This window comes from Camarhynchus parvulus, chromosome 3 (assembly GCF_901933205.1).
Source record: "Camarhynchus parvulus chromosome 3, STF_HiC, whole genome shotgun sequence".
Lineage (NCBI taxonomy): Eukaryota > Metazoa > Chordata > Aves > Passeriformes > Thraupidae > Camarhynchus > Camarhynchus parvulus.
In genome coordinates, this window is record NC_044573.1 from 11,365,937 (window position 1) to 11,385,889 (window position 19,953).

Consider the following 19,953-nt stretch of genomic DNA (forward strand, 5'->3'; position numbering starts at 1 on the left):
CTGGAACACATGAGCATGCACATTCTTTAAACTCTCTTTCTCCCCTTTGTGCCCTGTGAACATGGGAGAGAAGCTGCATACCCATCTCTTCATCTTGTGGTGTGATTAGATTTCTTCAGTCTTAAGCCCTGTCATTTAAAAAACAAGCAAACAAAAAACATCTTCCAACTGCAGCATCTACACTGTCAAAATATTTCTTTTCTTTAATACTTTGGATTTGAGATAAATGTCGCACCTTAATGTTGTTGTTAATGTTGCACCTTAGTTGCAACAATACAAATTCTGTTGTATTATATCATGCATATACAATTAAGTTCAGTGTGTTCCAGGAGTTTCAAAGAGCTACCTTGACCCTAGCAATGTATAGCTAAGCCAAAGTATAGTTGGTTTTTTGTTGGTTTTTTTTATTAGTCTATCCTACCTGTCAAAAAAGAAAACCTTGTATGATTTATATAACCTAGAAGTCTTATGAGCTTCACAAGGCGAAGGTTGTGTAGTATACAGCATTTCAAATAAATTTGAAGCAGAAATTGAATATCCCTCGGTGTATCAGAAGCATGAAACATTGTAAAGGGCATCCTAATTTCAGCCCCTTACATGCAGAAATTAACTGTTAAAGGCAGTGAAATTATGCTCTTAGAAATTGGTTTAATTGAGATATGAATGGTTTCTTTTCCTCAGTGTACTATTTCTAAGGCATTAAATGGCTTTTCTGGTGCAGCATCGGGTATAGTGGACATTAAAAAATGAATGAAACACGCTATCATCAAGGTTAAGTATATATAAAGACAATTTTGATTTTCCTGTTTTACAGATCTGATGGGCATTAATAGAGGAGAGGTTTAAATTTTTAAAATTATGGTTTATACAATAGGGAGAGAATAATAAATATATCCTTTGCAAAGGATATATTAAAAAAATATATAAAATATAATGGTAGCTGGGTACAGGGCTCAATCTTGAAAGTATACTCTCATTTTCAGAGCTTGGTAATTGCCTCATAGCAATTTTTAACCAAAGGATTCTTTAGCATCTTATTTTAAGGTCCCAGTCCTGGAGCTGAGCTTCTCTCGTGTAAATTCAAGTGAGTTTCTGTCTGAACTAAACTGCAAATTCAGTTATGGCTGCACTATCAGTTCCAGAAGGCTGGGATAGGATATGTTACACATGAAGGATTTGGACAGAGGAGTTTCAGACTCCGTTTCAGCATTCCTCCTCCCCTTTTATTAAGTTCTCTGGTGCTCATTGGTGTCCTGTGTGTAAAAATCATCCTCTAAGAGCCAAATTAGAATCAGAGAGGAGCAACACTGCAGAGGGCAGTGTGGCAGTGACTTTGGGGACCCTGCAAAGCACAGCCACACATCTCATTTTCAATCCCAAAGTTAGTGGATATTCCTCATCCAAGTGGTGAGCGGTGAATGTGGTTAATTTTTCATTAGTCAGCCTGAGGTAATTAGCTCGGTATTTCATACAACTGATGGTTCTCAGCAAGGGGCACTCACTGACTGGAACTTCCCCCAACCACTGGGGTTCTCTACTGGCTCTAAAAAGCTTATGGCAATGCAAACAGTGTCCTGGAGAAATAGAATTCCAAGAAGGTTCTTGTGGGGGGTCTCATCTTCCAAGTTTCTCCACATGAAGCATCATGCAAGGCTGTGAAAAAGGAGTTAATGGAAATGGCTTTGTGGGCAAAAAGCCTAAAGCATTAGGAACTGGGGAGGATTTTAGCACCTTTTGCAGCACTTTGAGACAAGCTCTGGAACAAGTATCCAAGTCTGTACCCGGGGTCTGTTGTTCTATAGAAGAAAACAAATTGGTGTGTGTGTGTAATGAGAACCCTGGAGAGGCACAATCTTAAGTGATTTATGCTGTCAAAAAGAAAACTGTGCAAGACTTGATTACAGCCTGAGTGCTTTCAGAAGGGAAAAAAACCAGTAGATGCTTACAGTGCTCTTTAGCTGTTCCTAGAAAGCTGTAACCAGAGCTAAGAAATTCATGGAAGAAATGAGCACAGAATTTCAACAGTGAGTCTTGGTACTCACTTCTGAGAGACTTACCTCATGGTGTGTCATCACATCAGGAGAAGGTGGTTCCTGGGAAATCCTGATTGAGCTGGTTATAAATTAACCAAAGAATAGTTTAATGGCTGAATACCTGCTTTAGTCATATCCTTTGATGTGCAGTTGACATTAGTCCTATGTCTTAGGAATGTACTATCAATACACTCCTAAGAATATTGCTATGGCACCACTGTGTTCATAATGCTGATATAGCAGTAACTTTCCAGGAATTAAAGTCAGAGTAGGAAAAAAATAAAAGTTTCCAGGCATCATTTCTATACCCAGAAACATTACTGTGCTAATCAATAGCTATGATACCTTAAACATCTCAGTCCTATTGCATCAAACTGAGAATGTACTTGCAAAAGAGCAGAAAGAGAATATTGGAAATATTACTTAAACCATAATAAAACACTTATCTTTCTCAGCTTTGTATATTTATACATCCATAAACTCTGATAAATTCCCGTAAGGAATGATTTTTAGTTAACTGCTTGCTTGTCCATTCCATCTGATAGCTCACAGTTTGTTGCATGCAATTTTTGCAGTAGCTGACTTTAGTTAAAGAGCATTCCACAGAGTAAGTCTGCATGCAGCTTTTCCAGCTGAGCTGGAGAGATGAGCCGTGCTCCAGGAGTGTGTCAAAAATAATCTGCTGCCTGTACACTTCCCTTATCTGTCATAGCTCTGTGGATGCAAGCACCATGGGTGTTCTGGGCAGAAAACAAAATGGGATGTTACTCCAATCCTTGTCAGAATCCCATTTTAGCCTTGTACTTTATTGGTAGTAACAACCCACCCTGGCAGTTAGACATATTTTAGTGTTAATTGAATATACTTCAGCCTCATACATTCTAAGTTTCAGTGTTCTGCTTTAGAAGCAGTGGCAAACCTGTGAACATAGGAATAAAAGCAAGGACAGGAGGCAGCTTCCTTTTCCCATGGAATCTACTGAGTCCATGCCAGCACTTTCATGGCTGATGATGAACAGTAGATTGATGGGCTGATGTAGTCCTTCCTGCTCAGAGGCCTGAATTTTGTCTTGAAATATGCTTATTAAACTGGAATGAATTAATATTTTATTAGTAAGTCATCTGCCCATTTTAGCTGTTAGTGTATTATCTGCTTTGAATTAGATGCTTATTTAATACTTCACTTTGCTCAGTTCCATCATTTAGAAATAAAAATAATTTAAATAGCATAATACATTATATTTAATAATGCATTAGTGCTTCATGTTAGAGAAGCTACAAGAGTTCGTAAAGCTGGAAAGATGATAATAGCCTTATTTAATTTCAACATGGTGGGTTTCAGTATGTTTTTAAAAGGTCAAGTGGTTCCCTGAGAAAAAGTAGATGTGTAAATTGTGCTAGCAGAGCTATTTTCCTTCTAAAGTTGATCTTTTTCCCATTTAACATTTCATAAGTGTTTCAAAGCAGAAGTCAGGTCTACACTGTGGGTATTGGATCACCAAATGGATTTTTGTAAAACAAAATGAAAAATTAAACATATTGACAGCTGAATTGTGATAATCTACTTCCTTGCAAATTCACATATGCTTAAATAGTTCAATACTGATTGTTTCTGCATTCTGATGTTTCAGCTCAGGTTTACTCTGAAAATCAAGCCAATAAATTTAGACCTGCATAAAAGTTAGCTGCCGGCTTTGCACTGCCCATCCAAAATGTGGCCTCGTTAGCTTTTAAAACAGAGAAGTTCCTCATATGAAAGTGTGTCTTGAGCTTAAAGTAGAGGAATGTCTTGGTTTAGCTGGTGCAGAATCCACATGTGTTAGGACTGGCTTTGGAGTCACTGGCTTTCTCTTCTGGAGGCCCAAAGCCACCAGAAGTCACCATCTGTCACCTGGAAACATCCCAGGAGAGATCTGCTCAAAGATGTCTTCAGGCCATGATTTAGGAAGGCACCAGAGAATTGCTTCTGTGCTCAATGCTCAGTGTGTCTTCATGGACTTTTGAAGAATAGGATGCACTGAAATGGACTTTACATGGATGCGGTTTTTGCCAACACTGGCAGCCCTTCTCCTGCCTACTCCCCACACAAGGTCTTTACCCAGCACTGGGTCGTTGTCCCATTTTTAAACGGAGAGTATGAGAAGTCAGGAAGCAGAGCTATCAGGAGAGTGAAAAATTTATATATATATATATATATATATAAAAAAAACATAATCACAAGGGAAAAAAACCTTAGCTAACTGGAAATGTGTTGCAGATTATTAGAAAATGAGCTGCGTTTTGTAAAAAGTTAAAATGATATGCAACATGTCTTAGTTTGCAGGGGAATTATTAGTGATTTTTTTAAAAAGATATTATAAATAGGAAATCAGATTATTTCAATTTTTAACAGATAAGATTAAGCCTCTTCTGGGAGTCTACTCACAGCCATTATGCTTTTTCATGGTGGTGGTCTTGTTATAGTTCTGGAGTCCTAAAGCACTCCTTTGCTTTTATCTCAGTGAGCATCTGTTTCTATTATTTACAGTTTCTGTTTCTGTGTCTTGCCAAAAGCATTATATGTGCAAGTTTAAACCTTTCCATTTGAAATAGATTATTCTTTTATAGTAAAATGTCTGCAAGGTTTAAATACACAAATTGAAATGTCACTTTTAGACAGAACTGAAAGTCTTGAGCTTGCTTTGGCCAAGGGCTAGGTTTTTTTGGTTTTTTTTTTTTTTTTTTTTTTTCTTTTTGCCCTCACTGCTGACACAGAACAGATTTTTATCTCTTAAATGACATTTTCTGTCTATATGGGCACATTTGGTTTTTTCTGCTTGGCAAAATCTGGTCCAAATAATGACATCTGTTTTCTTCCTGTTGGCTTGTGTGTAATTATGCTTGTCCCGAGGAGAACAAGCTGATACAGCCTGGGCAGGTGCAGCAAGTGTGACAAAGCACCTGTATGTCCCAGGACTTTGGGACTTAGGTGTTAACTCCAGCCAGCATCTTCATGTTTTGTCAAAGAACATGAAATCAACATCTTTTTAAAATTTAGGCTGCAGTGAAGTTTGTGTGGTGTTGATGAATGTTGATGCTGACTGCTTTGGATTTCATACAGTGTTTATGAATCTGGACATGTAATGAGCATGACTTTATCTGTACCCTGCACTGCCCCTGAACAGTCTGCTAAAGCAGTCCAGCTTCAGCAGATTTGGAGATCACAACTGAAGGCCAATACTCTATTTTCTCTTATCAACTACATAACCAAGAGCAGGATTTAACTCCAGAAGATTTTTCCGATTGTTTCAGATAACTTTTCATGTTGCAAATGAAAATTTATCATATTGTCCACAAATAACTTATGGGAAAAATAGATTTTTCCAAAGCCTTTCACTGACTACAATAAAATGCAAGGATATGAGCAATGACCTTTTGGCAGTTTGTCCTTATTCTGATCTCAGAATTTATGTGGTGATTAAACTTAATTAGGAGACTAACCACACAGTTAATAAGTCCTTTCTTATTGATGGCTTCTACCTGAATACTGGATATTCATGGAGTTACAGCCCAATGGGAATTTAAAATGAGAGCTGAGCGCAGTGTTGCCCATTTGCCATTGTTCATTTATGTAATGTATTGTTTCTGTCAAGAGACACTCTATAAGCACCTCTTTTCTAGCATGAAATGAAGATCCTCTAGATTGCTACTTGGAAAAAAGTCAGTAGAACACCCTCAGTAGCTGCTATCTCAGATCTAGCTAATTTTCAATGCAATAGGCTTGAAACATTCTCCATTTTTCTGTTGTTGAAAATCTATGGAATAGGAAACTGCTTGCAGTCAACTTTTGGTTAAATTCATATGGAAAAGGTAACCTTAAATGCTGTGACATTATGATGTAGGAACAGTTCAGAGTCCTTTTACCTTGGAGAACTGCAAAATGTCACTCTTGGGGTAATGTGGGATATGGTACAGTACTTACAACAATTCATTCTTCTTCAATGATTTCTATAAATTGTCCTGCCTATTTTAGCAGCAGCCCTATAATATTAGCTCCTTTAATACTACACAGGCAGTACAAAGGATCTTTGTAAAACTCCAGATAACAAAATATGACCTTTAATTTATCAAACAAGTCTTATGTTTTCTTATCTGCTTCTTGTTGCTTTTCATCTTCTCTTGCTTATTTTTGATATAATACATCAATCTCTCAAAATAAGCCATCCAACACTGCACAAAATGAGACACTGCATTATAGTGAGGAAGTGAGAATCAGGAAGAGCACACTCTTCATTTAATTAGTAATTAATCCAGTGAAAAATAATCAAAAACAAAAACAGGGCAGAAGGTAGTTGATTTGAAGTGAAGGTTCTTCTCCCCCTGAGAGGTTAATGAGAGTTCACAGTTTAATCCTGTAGAAAGTTGTAAAAATATTATTTGCTTTGTTTAATACTCAAGCATGAAATAAGGAACTTACAGGTGAATAAGATGTTTTGGTACAGTCTCTAAGATAAATGGACAAATTTCAATAGATGTGGTAATTGTAATCTTAAGGGCAAACCTAAGTTCTACTTTGTTTTTAGCAGTGCTATAAGCCCTTAATGAGAGATTTTACTCTTCTGTGAAGACTGCTATCAGTCATTCTGTGGGCAAATAGTCTCTCTGAATGCTTAATAGTCATTATAAGGAATTTGGGAGTTCCTGTAGGGTATAAAGGGTCATATTATATTATGGTCATTTAGTATGAACTTGCCAGGTTTGGCACTTCAAAATTTAAAGTAGTACTTCATGGTGGTTTCTCTCTTTATAGGTGAAATTTTCCTGAGAAGGTAAGGCATTGAAGAGCTGCATTCTTACTTATTTGCTACAGGTTCTTTCTCTAATTTAGGAGCTTCTTGTCACTTTTATCTTCTCACTGAGCTGATGGTAATGTTTGTTCAAAATATTCACATTCTGCAACTCTGTGTCTACCATCCCTCCAAGCACTGGAGCAAGCCCAAATCAGCCTTCTGGGTATGTAACTCCTCATACAACACCTTCAAGACTGACCACTGCATCCTCCACTGCTACAAAGAGACCTGACATCTTTTAGCAGCAGGAAAGGACATACACCTTCATCTGGTCCATCCAGAGCTCACTCCTGGATCCAATACTGGCTAGACAAGTCTGTCAGCAAAAACAGAGGTCAGAGCAGTGTCCCCCACTAACACAGTGACTTCCTGAGCTGAACTTGGACCTCTTGCCTACCCCACGCAACCCATATTGTGCAATGTGTGCACAATAATGGAAATAGATGGTATGAAAGAACTTTAGTATAGGACATTACTGAGATTTGGGTTTCATTTCCTGGCTATGTGAGACTGTTTGTGGACTGTTTGCCCCCATATCCCACCCTGAGCTGCTGTGGCTTCCTCTCATGCCATACAATTGACATTTCAGTCAGATTTCATCCCCAACTGCATCTGGAGGAGTGATGTGGGTCTCTGCCTTCCTCTTGAAGATGTCAGGGGAGTCATGATTCAGTAAGAGCAGTGTCAAGATCATGATGAGCAAAACCAGGGAGAGAGAGTTGTTTATAAATGGAGAGAGACCTTGCTTTCATCACTTTGTTATTTATTTCCCTAACAGATCACTGGGACTAACAATGTGAATTTGTATTCTGTTAAAGGGTTTGTTTCAAAGAAAATGCTCTCTAGTCTAGCTTGCTCTTCACAGACTCACGATTTTCAACCTTCTTCCTTATTCCCTTTCAAGGATGCTGCTATTTCACATCAATAACTGACACCTTTATTTCAGAGCACAAAATAGAATTACACTCCAGCCCTGACAATATAATAAATCAGGAGGGATAAAATACATATTAGTGAAGTTCACATAGTTGGTTTGTCCCAGCTGACCTATAGATATAAAGCTATGATTAAAGTTTTTTTGGACTGCTTCTTCTCAGTTGTGGCATAAGATTTAACTCTGACTCAAAGATTTGACCTTTGCTGCTCTTCTCTGCTTACCTTGATTCTTTGGAATTATTGTTATTCCCTTGAAGCCTTTCTGCCAGTATGGAATTAACACTCTGTTGTGACAAAATATTGTGTATTTGGCAGAAGAATGAAGCCATCTAGAATTCAATCAGGTTAGACAATGTCATGGTGCACATCCAGAGTGAATCATTTCCACCCAGCTTTTTTAATCAAAGAAATCTTGGCCATAGAACCTGGAAGACTAACGCTGGATAGTCACATAGCTGTCTACAATTAAATTTTAGGCACATCAGGGGTTTTTTTTATGAATTACAATTGAAAGGGTCCCTGCCAGAGCACTTAATCTTTCACATGGGTAACAGAATAAAATCTCAAAGCCGCAGGTTTATTTAGAGCATGAAAAAATTTATTAACCTTCTTGGAAGTGTTTTTGCTGAAGAAGTTCCTTGTGGTTCACCATATTGGTAAAAACAAGCATAAATAAAGGAAGGTAGAAAAACGTGAACTGAATACTCCTGAGGAAAACAGTCTGTGGTATTTATGATTTCTCTATTGGGGTTGAGATTATAAAATGAGGGAAATGCATACAGTTTTACTGGGTCTATCCAGATTTGCTGTATGACCCAAACCAGATGATTGGGAAGAAGCAGTTATTGAAAGTATGTGTGTTTTTCATTATACAGTAAATAGGACTTTTGCTGCTTTTAGTGGTTTTTCTGTTATTTTCAGTTCTATGTATAATTTTTTTTCATATAGTTGTTATGTGTCTACTGGTTTCATCATTACTAAATCCATGTGTTCTCCTTGAAACTAAATCCAGATAAGTTCCACACCATTTCCCTCTAACCTTTCCATTTATATTATATCCTAGAAGAATTTAAGCTAATGTAATAGTGTCAAATTGAGATGTATTTCACAGCGCACTTTTCCTCTGATGAGGAATGGGCTAATGTAATCAGCAATTATTTTTTGTGTGACCTTTACAAATCAAATTGTTATTTTCTTGCTTTTCATTTGAATTTTGCTCCCAGTGGTGCAGGACTGCTGCAGCTAGTACAAAACATAATTTATTGACAGAATCGCATTATAATAGTCTCAGAAACCATACGTATTGCATGTTTTAATGAAATAATTCAAAGAAATGTATAAGCTGGCCAAGATTAAATTTATGCTGTTAGTTCACAGAGGAGTTTCCAGGGTCACCAGAGAGATGTTCTGGAGCAGCTGCAGAGTAGTGAGAGTGGATCTTGCCTAGGATAGATCCTGTGTTAGCCATGGAATTACAACTGAGAGTTGCAACAGCACTGATGATCCCATCTGGGGGCTGCAGGGGCTCCTCTTACCACATGTTCCTGATCCACACCCACTGGGTGAATAATCAACACAGTTTAATGCCTCCCCACAATAGGCAGTAGTGAACACTTAACCATAACTTCCTGGTTTTTTTGGGAGCTAGAGAGTGTTTGTTCATGGCATCCAGTAAGTAACCGTGCGTGAAGCTGATGAGTGAATGATGGTATCTATCCATGAGACTTATTTCCATTATGTTAATGTATTCCTTGTGCCCACAGACCTCTTCTGAACAACTTAGCCTTTCTTATAAATGACACAGAAGAGTTTCACCCACTCCCCCATTTTTTTAAATATAGATAAGCAAAAAAAAAAAGGGTAGGCAACACTAACTGAAACTCATGATTCATTAAACTGTAAGTTAAGGAAACCATTTAGAAATAGGATGTTCTCTCACTTATTCAGTGACTCAAGTGGTAAAACCTCAATAAAAACTGTCAAAATTTCTTATTGAAAAGATAAATGTGTTAAAAGTAACTGACTATCCGAAAATATAAGTTGTTACCTCACTGGTTTAAGTATACATATTTACACACATATTTTGATGGAAGATACAAATCCAGAACAGAAATAAGATCATACTTTTTTTTTCCTTTTTTTTTTGGCTTGTTTGTTTGTTTGTTTTTTGGGTGGTTTTTTTTTGTTGTTTTGTTGTTGTTGTTGTTGTTGTTTTTATTCCTGCGTTGGTCACATGACATTTTTATGGGGTTTTTTTCTGGTACTTCTCAAATTTCCATTCAGTCACAGGAACTTTGCTGTAAGAAAAGGAGGCCAGGATAGAGAGAAGCAATTCTAAAGATCAAAACAGGAAAAAAAAAATTAAAACTTTCTGTATTCTCACATCATCAGAGTGGTTGTGTTGTGATGTGCTTAATTCTAAATTTTCACTTTCTTGGAGAAGTACAAAAGGGAAAGTTTCCGTAAAATGTTTGATGTTCAGTTTCAGTCCTGTTTTATGGAAAATATATCTAAAAGCTGAGAACAGAGAGAAATGTACATACAAACAAAATGTGTATATTTTATATCTATGCATATGTGTCCATGTAGTTTTTAATATGACATGCACTTAGATGTTCGCATATTTACTCAGAGAAATGGTGAAACCATCCTCTGTGGTTGTCCAAAGAAATTGTGGATGCCCCATCATTGGAAGGGCTCAAGGTCAGGTCAAATGAGCTTTGAGCAACCTGATCTAGTGAAAAGTGTTTTTACTCAAATCAGAGGGGAGGGAAGAGATGATCTTCAAACATCCCTTGCAATGATGTCAACCCAAACCATTTTATGATGTTGGAAAGTGAAGGGACGGGAAAAGGCCATCTCCTCAAAAGCAAATTGGGCAGCTTCTGGCATGGTGAATGATGTCCATGCTGAACCACGTGAGGGATGCATGAAACATGGAAAATAGCAGTTCTCAGCACTGTAGAATAAATATCTGCATAAAACCACCATGGTTTCATTTGCAATTCTTGGGGGCTATTGTACTGACTCTTCCCTGCAAGCCCGTTATGGCTTGTAATTTTGTGACAAACTGGAACACTGATCTCCTAAATTTGGATAATATTTCTGTTTGACAGTTAGCAGTAGGGTCCTTCTAGCTCAAGAACATATCTTTCTGAGCACTATGTGGGGATTACTGCAGTGTGTGGTTATGTTTCCACTGCAGATACAGGACTTGGTTTCTTGGTTGGTTTGGAGGGTTTTGAATTCCAAGAAAATATGCATGTTTGAGCCAGTAAGATTGACTTTGTATTTGGACATGATTTATGAATGACTGCTTTTTACCCATCTTGCTCTTCTTATCTCTCAGATTCTTTACTAATATGAACCAATAGAATGAAAGAAAAAGACATTGTTGGTCTAAAACTCTGCTGCCTCCAAAAGCCTATACATTGAAGGAAATATTTAGGTTTGCCATTCTCCTAAGTGGCTTTCTAAGTGGTATTCTGAGGGATCACAACTATATCACTCAAACACAGAAAACTATAATTACAAATAAATATTTAAAGTGTTTCACTAATTATTCCTCATCTGCTATTTTTCTGACTGTATCAGCCTTATTTTAATCTCACTGTTTTAGTCAAAGAAGTCAGAGATCTCTGCACTGACTGAGATTAGATACAGTTGGCAAATATGACAAGTTTGTCCCTTGCATTGCTGGGTTCTGGTTAGTTCTCAACTTATGAAACCCCACCACTGATGGCCTCTTGCTAAATTTTAAAGCACTTGCACGTTTCAGAACCAGGCTACCTTTCAGCAAGTCACTTTTGTCAAAGCCTTGGTGTTCCTTCAAGACATTGTCAAGGAGTCTTAAGAAAATGTACAAACTGTGAATGCCCTGGTCTGTTCTGTACCATGTATTTGAATCTCTGAATTTTATTTAAATGAAGCGAAGAAATGTCTGTTTTTTCTGCTTAGGAATAAGTTACAGCAGGACTATTATTAGACAGATGAAGTAAGTGTGCCTTAGATGGTGATTAAGAGTTGTGTTCTTCTTCTTTAAATGACTAACCTGGAGTGAGAGGTTGGATGTCTTTTGAAAACTTAAACCTGTTTCACCTGAACATGTTTAACTAGTTAATAAGAAACATCAAAAAAGACAAAACCCTGAAGTCAACTATCATTTTTTTGTAAAGCCATTCGATGATGTTTAAATTTGTTTTTTGGGTCTGTCTATAACATAAGTTTAATAACCTAGCTCAAATGCAGATTTCTAATTTTCAATTAACATAGGAATAATTTTGTTTGCTAAAATAAAATAAATGAATGAATGAAAAGTCTGAACCATGAAATGTTCTAGGTAGCACTTTTTAAAATTCCAAATTTCAAAAAATCATGTGGCAACTGTATAGCTCAAGCTTTAAGTATTAACTTTTAACCTTTGACCTTACAGATTTTAACCAATGAAATGTCTCTTTAAACTTTAAAGGAAACAATGATAACGAGCGCCTGGCGATTGCTAGACAGCGAATTCCATATCGACTTGGTCGAGTAGTTGATGAATGGCTACTCGACAAAGGTAAAAAACATTGATTAAAACTTCAAATAAAAAAATAATTTGAACATAACCAAGTAGTGCTTCATTGTAACACTAATAAACATAAAAAATAAATTTCAGTAAAACTAAATTAAAACAAATTTTAAAAAGTAAAATATAGAGTAATATTTGCATACCTTGTATAATAATTTCTATACATTTCTAGAAGTACCAGCTGTTTAATAATCTTACCCTGTTAACTTAAGGTTAAAGGGACTGTTAAATATAATCCACTAACTCAATCTATGAAGGTACTCATAGCAAACATTAACCAAAAATTATAAATCATTCATAGATTATATTACATGTTCCAGCATCTAAATTATTAACTAAAAATATCTGTAGTTATGATATCTTCATTATGGTCCTGAAAAAAAATTTGTTTAAACTGTAGGTGTCTTAAATAGTGGGCAATATGAATTGCCAATCAAAATGAAGTCCCTTTAACGTTTGCAACCTTCTAAGGGGATTTTGGAACAAACACTAATTAAAACAGATCTTAAAGTTGTGTGCATGCTTTTTGTGAGCAGAAACCAAATAGTCACTAAAGTGACTATTCTATTTACTAAGAGTGGTACTGTTGCTGAGGATTTCTCTGTTTAATGGAAATGTGCCATGATTTCTCCATCGGTATGTGTATCATTTCTGAAGCCGCTTTTACATCTAAAATCTTTTATTTTAATTGATAGCCTTGCTGAAAGCCAATCAGACATCTATTTCTGAATCTGCTTCTGAGATACTTAGTGTAAACCATGTGTTTCTTTTCAGTGTGTATGTTGAGGGGAAATAAAACATTTAACTACAAAAATGAAATATTTAATTTAAAATGTAAATATTCACCTACATAGAGATGCAACAAATTACTGCATAAATTCTTTAAAACTCACTTGACCTAGTGACTTGATGGCATGTATATAAACTTTGTGTGTATATACATATTTGTATATGTCTATACATACATAAACTCATTTGTACATAAAGCTATAGGCTCTATGCTGCAATGTGTGGAAAAAAAACCCCAAACTTTTAAATGTTGGCAGACTTGAAGAAAAAGTTATCTTAAGGAATTAGAGAACCTGGCATTCTTGAGACACACCAAAAGGTTAACACTGCTTTCAGGTAAAAGGGAGAGGGATATATCTTGTAGTGCCAAACACATTTGCAAATATATTTGATTGGCCTTTTAGCAAAAAACATATAAATCTCAAAACGTCGTAAATTAAGAAAAATGCAAACGCTCTCAAAATTTATGCATTTCATGGACACCTCATTAAAAAGCAATGAATTATGAGTCAAATCCTTTTCTTATAGTTTATTGCTCTCATTTTTCACCCCATGACAATCTGTTTTCACTCGTGTAGAGTACAGCGTTCACAGTCAACATTTTTGCATGTATATAATATTATCTTCACAGGGCGTCAGCTCACAATCTTCAATAGCCAAGCAACCATAAAAATTGGAGGCAAAGAACGTGGCCACCCTTTCCAAGGCCAGCTCTCTGGTCTTTACTACAATGGCTTGAAAGTTCTGAATATGGCAGCAGAAAATGATGCCAACATCATGATAGAAGGGAATGTGAGACTTGTTGGTGAAGTGCCTTCCTCTATGACAACCGAGTCCACAGCCACCGCCATGCAGTCGGAGATGTCCACGTCAGTCATGGAAACCACCACCACCTTGGCCACCAGCACCGCCAGAAGAGGAAAGGCTCCGACCAAAGAACCCATTGGTCAGGTTAGTCAGCTTCCTCTCCTTTTGCAAATGTCTCCCCACCTCTGAGCGTGGCTTCCTTTGTCCCATTCCCTCTGCTGATGAAATTGTTCCCCCTTAAAGAAATGCATGAGTTCCCGTTGAAAGTTCTGTACCGTACACATCTCCCGGATGTGATGTTCGCCAGAATTTTGAGGGAAAGTAAGGGTTTTGCTTTTCTTCTAAATTAGGCAAACCTACCAGTTCAGATTGTTCTGGTGCTGAGTTACATTGCTCTGTCATCCATCTTCATAGTGGTGCATATTTTTAAGCACCCTTTCTTCCTTTGATGGCTTACATCGATTACTTTCAGTGTAGGAATGCAGGATGTCTGGAATTAGAGATAATGAAATGAAGTGGTGACTTTATCCATGAGATAGAGAAAAGAGATCCAGTTTTAAGAGAGAACAGGAAGGAGGTGTGAAGACAAAAAGTTGCAAGAGGCTGGAAAAGAGGGAATTAGCACTTTCTCTAGTCCCACGATTGATCATCTTCTCTGGCAGTATTCCTCACAAGAGGCAATGGCAGCAGAGGGAATTAAGAGCACTCTGCACCATGGGAGACTCAGGCTCCCAAGTCATGGGCTGTTGTTTATTGTTTGTTGAGGTTATTTGCATCTCACGAATTTGGTGATATATAAAGTAGCTTTCCAATTTTGTCAGGATCTCTGTATAAACATGTGGGGGAATTTACTTATTGAGAAAGGAGGGAAGAAAAGAATGTGAATGAATTAACCTTCATCTTGAGTAACAGCAGTCAGACATTGTGCTTTAAAGACCTAAAACTTCTTTTATATTTATTCTTTCTTTAAAAAAAACCCACAAAACAAAACAAAAAGATCAGACAAAAAAAAAAAAAAACAAACAAAAAAAACCCAACAAAATAACCCCTCAACCAAACCAAGGAAAAAAAGTACATTGCTAAAAGCTTTTCTCATGTCCTTTTGGTTCACATGCTTGTGTGCCCATTGTGGCACCAAGGCATGACAGACAGCTGCACTCCTGAGATCCAGAAGCAGGACAAGGAACACAGAAAGCATCATGAGGGAGAGACAGGGTATGCTAAATTAGGTTCATTTGCTCAAGAATGAAGCACATGCAGGTTAGACAGAGGCTGAGGTCAGGTTGCCTGTTTTCTGTGTAAAACCTCAAGTCATAGAGTGAATTGGGGCATCAAATTTGACACTTCAGCTTTTCTGTCTGTAGTATTTTTGTATGCTTTGTACTATGGATCAAAAACTATGATAAAGTAAATGTAAAAATTGTTATTTAACAAACTTGAAGCAGTACATTTAAGTTAAAAATGAGCCTTAAAAAAAGCATTTTGACTTGCAGGTTGCAGGAGGTTTTAAATAATTATTGTAGTGAGTTATAGAGTTTTAATAAATAGCAATAGATTTTCTTTGTTCTTAATTCCATTTTGAATAGTATCTTGCACTCTATTATCCAACTAGTCTGACCTCAGTATTTGCAGCAACAAAATCTAAGACTTCACCAAATTTACCAAAGGGAAGATATGTCTCTAAAATGTAGAACACACTCATGGTGTGAAATAATTTGTGCTAAATTAATGTTATTAATTAAAATTAAACAAAGTTTAGCTGTTCCAGTTTCCAGCATACTGCCACTCTTTCATGTTATTCCCAGGCACAGTTTTGGGGGAAAAATGTCACAGGGGCCCTTCTCAGTTGTCACCTTGCATGATCTGTAGGCAGCAGGAATTTACTGGTATAATTGCTTTGCCAGTTGGCCTCAGTTTCTGGGAGTAATCTCCAGTATAATTTGCACATTATTTGCATGTTTAGCCATTAAGACTTTTATTTTTGAGGTTTTCCAGCAGGATATTTTTGGAAGAAAATTTTCTTAAGCTAACAACTGTGGTGAGGTGTAAATTTTTCTGAAGAGGGGAAACAAAACAAGTAGGGCAAGATGATTTTCCAAAGCTTCTCTGTTTCTAGGCTGTGGAGCCTGAAATAAGGTATGGCCCTTATTGACTCTATCAGAACATTTATTCAGTTTTTTAGAGAATCTCACTGCCACTGGAACTGAGTGGCCTCAAGGCAGTTGTGCCATTTCCTCATCCCTTTTTGGCTGAAGTGGCTATGCCAAAATGCCATGAGCTCTTTGATAGCCCATCCTGAGGAGCTTCCAGCAGGCTCCAGGACCTCCCAGAGGTGCAGAGCATGGCTGCAAACTGAATTTTGAGTGTGAAAGTTTTGATCAGCCTCTCTCACCTGCTAGCCTGGCTGGAGTAAGGGCTTCCTGCATCTGATGGGAAACTCCTGATTTAGGAGCCTGAAAGCAACATTTGTGAGGAGAGCATTCCATGGTAACATCACTGCAGCACTTGAGGTATCCTGAGTGTACAAATGAGCCCTTCTTGACTTCATCTATGTCTGAATGCCCTGCCTGGTAGAATCTCTGTGTGTCATTTCATGCACTTAATTAGTCAGGGACTGCACTGGAGCACATCAGGCCTTGATTTGATTTTGGGAGATTGACAACATCCCGAAGTCAGAGCTGAAATTTGTCTGCAGGATGCTATACTACTCATGCCACAAAGACCTAAGAAAATACTGAATCACCTTAGGGACATAATTTCTTCTCTTCATTCACACCTGGTTCTTATTCTACCTGCATGTAGTAATTTCTGAGCTTCTGACCCATAGGGCTCTCATGGGTCTGTCCTGCAGGGTGCTGAGTAATCACTTTCCACCTTAATGTCACTGGATATGAAGGCACTCACCATGTCATGAAAAAAAATCCACCTTTGATTTCTTCATTCTCTTTCATTTTTGTCCTTTACATTTTTTTCCTGATTTTTGCTTATATATAACCTCTACAATGGTGTCAACTACACTGACATATGGTAATGCACAAGAAGAAAAGTTACCTCTCCAGCATTAATTAGGTTACTGAGGAAAATATGCAGCTGAACAGCAATTGCTAATGAAAAAACCTTACATTACTGCAAACCAGTGCATGGCTGAAATAGAATAGAAGCAAATTATCTAATCAGTCAGAGATTGTTTGCTCCATTTGCAGAGGTATTGAATTCAATTAAAGATTGCAATACTTAAAGAAGATCATTTAAATCTCTATTTATAGGAAAGGTTCTTTTAAAAAAGCTACAATGTTTAATTGATGGAGTCTCTGCTCCCTCACAGATATTAACAAAAGCAATATATGATGCAAGATCCACATGGGACTTCCAGAAAGTGTGTTGAATACTGTTGTGCATGATTTTAGATGAAGCAGGTCTTAGTGCTTCTGAGAAAGAAATGCTTTTTGCTGAAGACTCTAAATGAAGGTTTTCCCAGCTTGGAAATATTTTAACAGTGGATGTTTTGGTCATGACAGACATCTTAATTATTGCACTGTAAATGTAAATGTAAATTTTTCTAAGGGGAGAAAGGTACTCAAAGCTTATTGAATGTCAGTAGTAGGTGAATGCCTGATTTTCCTTAGTGCCTTAAATTCTCCCCCCTACTCGCCCTTTGATTGTAATGGCATTCAAGCTGTCAGCCTCCATGCAGGGCACTGGGTAAACACAGAGGAAGTGAGAGTCCCTGCCTCCAGTATCTCATAAAATAAACAAAAGGTATCAGGTAAGGAGGAGGAAAAAAAAGAAGAAATCAGGAGGCAGGAGGAAGAGGGAAACGAAGCAAGCATTGTGTTGTTTCAGTGTTAACAAGTGTGCAGATTTGCAGCCATTGTGGGAGGGACACTTTACTGCCCTGTGGGTGTGATTTTGATCCAGGCTTTTCAGACAGCTGTAGGATCACCACAGAGCTGCAGCAGATTCTGCATCAGGCAGCTGGGCTGCCTGGCCAAGCAGTTGGTGCAGAATTGGCACCAGCTGGGTGGTCAGTGGGATGTTTCCTGCGCTTCGCACCATGCCACTGACACCTGGGGGAAGCCCCAGCCATTGGCAGGGGAGCTGAGCATTGAAGGACAGGTCCTTGGCTCCCCCCACACTCATGGCAGGAGGCTCAACATTTTGCATATCTGTATGAGCATGGAAAGAAAACCCCCAGCTTAGTTTTTGCAAGAACAGGACTTGTGTAACATGAAAATATATGTTGCTAACTTTTAGGGAACATGAAGTGCACCCTCAGCCTCAGAAATCATTAATTTCTTCTAAGAATATCACCTTTTTATGAAGTTATTCAGCAAAATGATACAGTTAAGTTTTTCATTCTTTTTGCCTTTTATTTTTAACACTTTAAAAAAGTCTAATTTGCAAGTTTTTCTGTTGAGTGATGAAGGTGATAAACATCTTTTAAAACTGAAAATAAAGATTCTCATGTTGTAGAACTCCAGGAGCTGAAATGTTAAGCTAAACACTGAGTACTGCAAGGCTTGCAATAAAAATTGCAAGAGTTGGCAGAAGCCTGAAAGGCTTCAAAAGGACTTAGAGAATGGGTTTTGCTTGAATTAGGAAAGCCCAATCAGGCCTTTAGTATCTCTTTGGCAAGGCTTTGTGAATCTGTATTAACTGGAAATCATAAATGAAGTGATAGTAAATCGAGAATAATATGCTCATTTCTCATCCCTTTCTAAGGATTTGATTATGGCAGCCTATCCACAGACTAGCCTCTACTCTCATGCACTGGAAACCATTTCTGAAAATTGTGTGCAAAATAGCTTTTTTTAATTTTCCATAACATATTCTGGCAGTCCTCCTTGTTCTTATCAATAACGCTAAGCCACTTAGCCAGCAATTGCTCTATACTGTGAGATGATTACATGTTTGGGAACAATAGGCACTGATTTTTGGTCAGGCAGAACTAAATCAATGAACTGAAATTTGGTCAGTTGCCTTGGAGGGCATACATCAGGTGAAGGGTATGTTTCTCTACATATATTGAAGCAGCAGATTTAAATAGCATTCATTGTAGCAGGGACAATGACAGGCTTGGCTCAGGGACTTCACCTGCCAAATAAAAATAAGCACTGGAGAAAACAGGGGAGTTATCCATGGAAAGAGTTCAATTTCAAGAATGGTTGTTGAACACATGACCTCTACACAGGCCAGCAAATGTGAGCATGTTTTATGGAGAGTCACTGATCATTAAATGAATAAAGATAACATTAATAGTAGGTTTTCCCATGCATTTTGGTTTAAAATTACGTTCTGTATGGTTTGCAAAATCCTGTTTATATGCACAAGCATGTTCTTTTCATATATCTGCTTCCATTTCTTTCCCTGGATGGTCACACCAGCTTTCAAAGTTCATCAGCCCCAGCAGGCAAAGCTCTTCCCCAGGGCTCTGATAAATCATGAGGATTTGGCTCAACAGATGCTCGCTAGTGCAAAGTGAATCCCACAGCTCCCAGTGTCCCAGTGCTCACCATCCATCCATGTCCCTTAGCTGACAGATCCTGGGAAATCTGAGTGTTCAGGACAAATCTCATTTGCAGTAGGATCTCTGTTCAAAATGGTAGTTGTGAAGGTATCAATTGCAGGTAGACAGAAATTTAGCTAGGTGCATGAAAACCCTTCCACTTTTCCTTGGGTTATTTGGTTTTGGTTTTTTTGGTTTGGTTTGGTTTGGTTTTGGTTTTTTATTTGTTTGTTATGTTTTGTTTAAAATATCATATTAAGAATTTTAAGATTCTTCTAGTGATTTTTGATCATTTGATTAATTGTTTTAAAACATAATTCTCAACATCACTGACACTTAAGATGTCTAAAAAATTGAAAAGAGGACACTGAACATTAAATTTCCCTATTTTGTTTTAATATTTCTACCTGATCACACTAGATTTTCCCATTCTACTGCAAAATATTCATATATTGAATATTGGATTTTCAGCTGGAGTACTGGA

At 37.4% G+C, this 19,953-nt stretch overlaps 1 protein-coding gene across 36 annotated transcripts in view; it reads left to right on the plus strand.

Moving 5' to 3' along the window:
* Nucleotides 1–19,953, plus strand: part of NRXN1 (neurexin 1) — a 675,546-nt gene that overhangs the window by 566,775 nt on the left and 88,818 nt on the right. For 25 of the 36 annotated variants that reach the window (XM_030946729.1, XM_030946735.1, XM_030946732.1 and 22 more), the window contains 2 exons: nt 12,266–12,355; nt 13,788–14,107. In XM_030946729.1, the coding sequence (XP_030802589.1) occupies nt 12,266–12,355; nt 13,788–14,107 (410 nt within the window). The remainder of the gene's footprint in view (nt 1–12,265; nt 12,356–13,787; nt 14,108–19,953) is intronic. The other 11 variants (XM_030946748.1, XM_030946751.1, XM_030946764.1 and 8 more) reach the window with 1 other exon arrangement.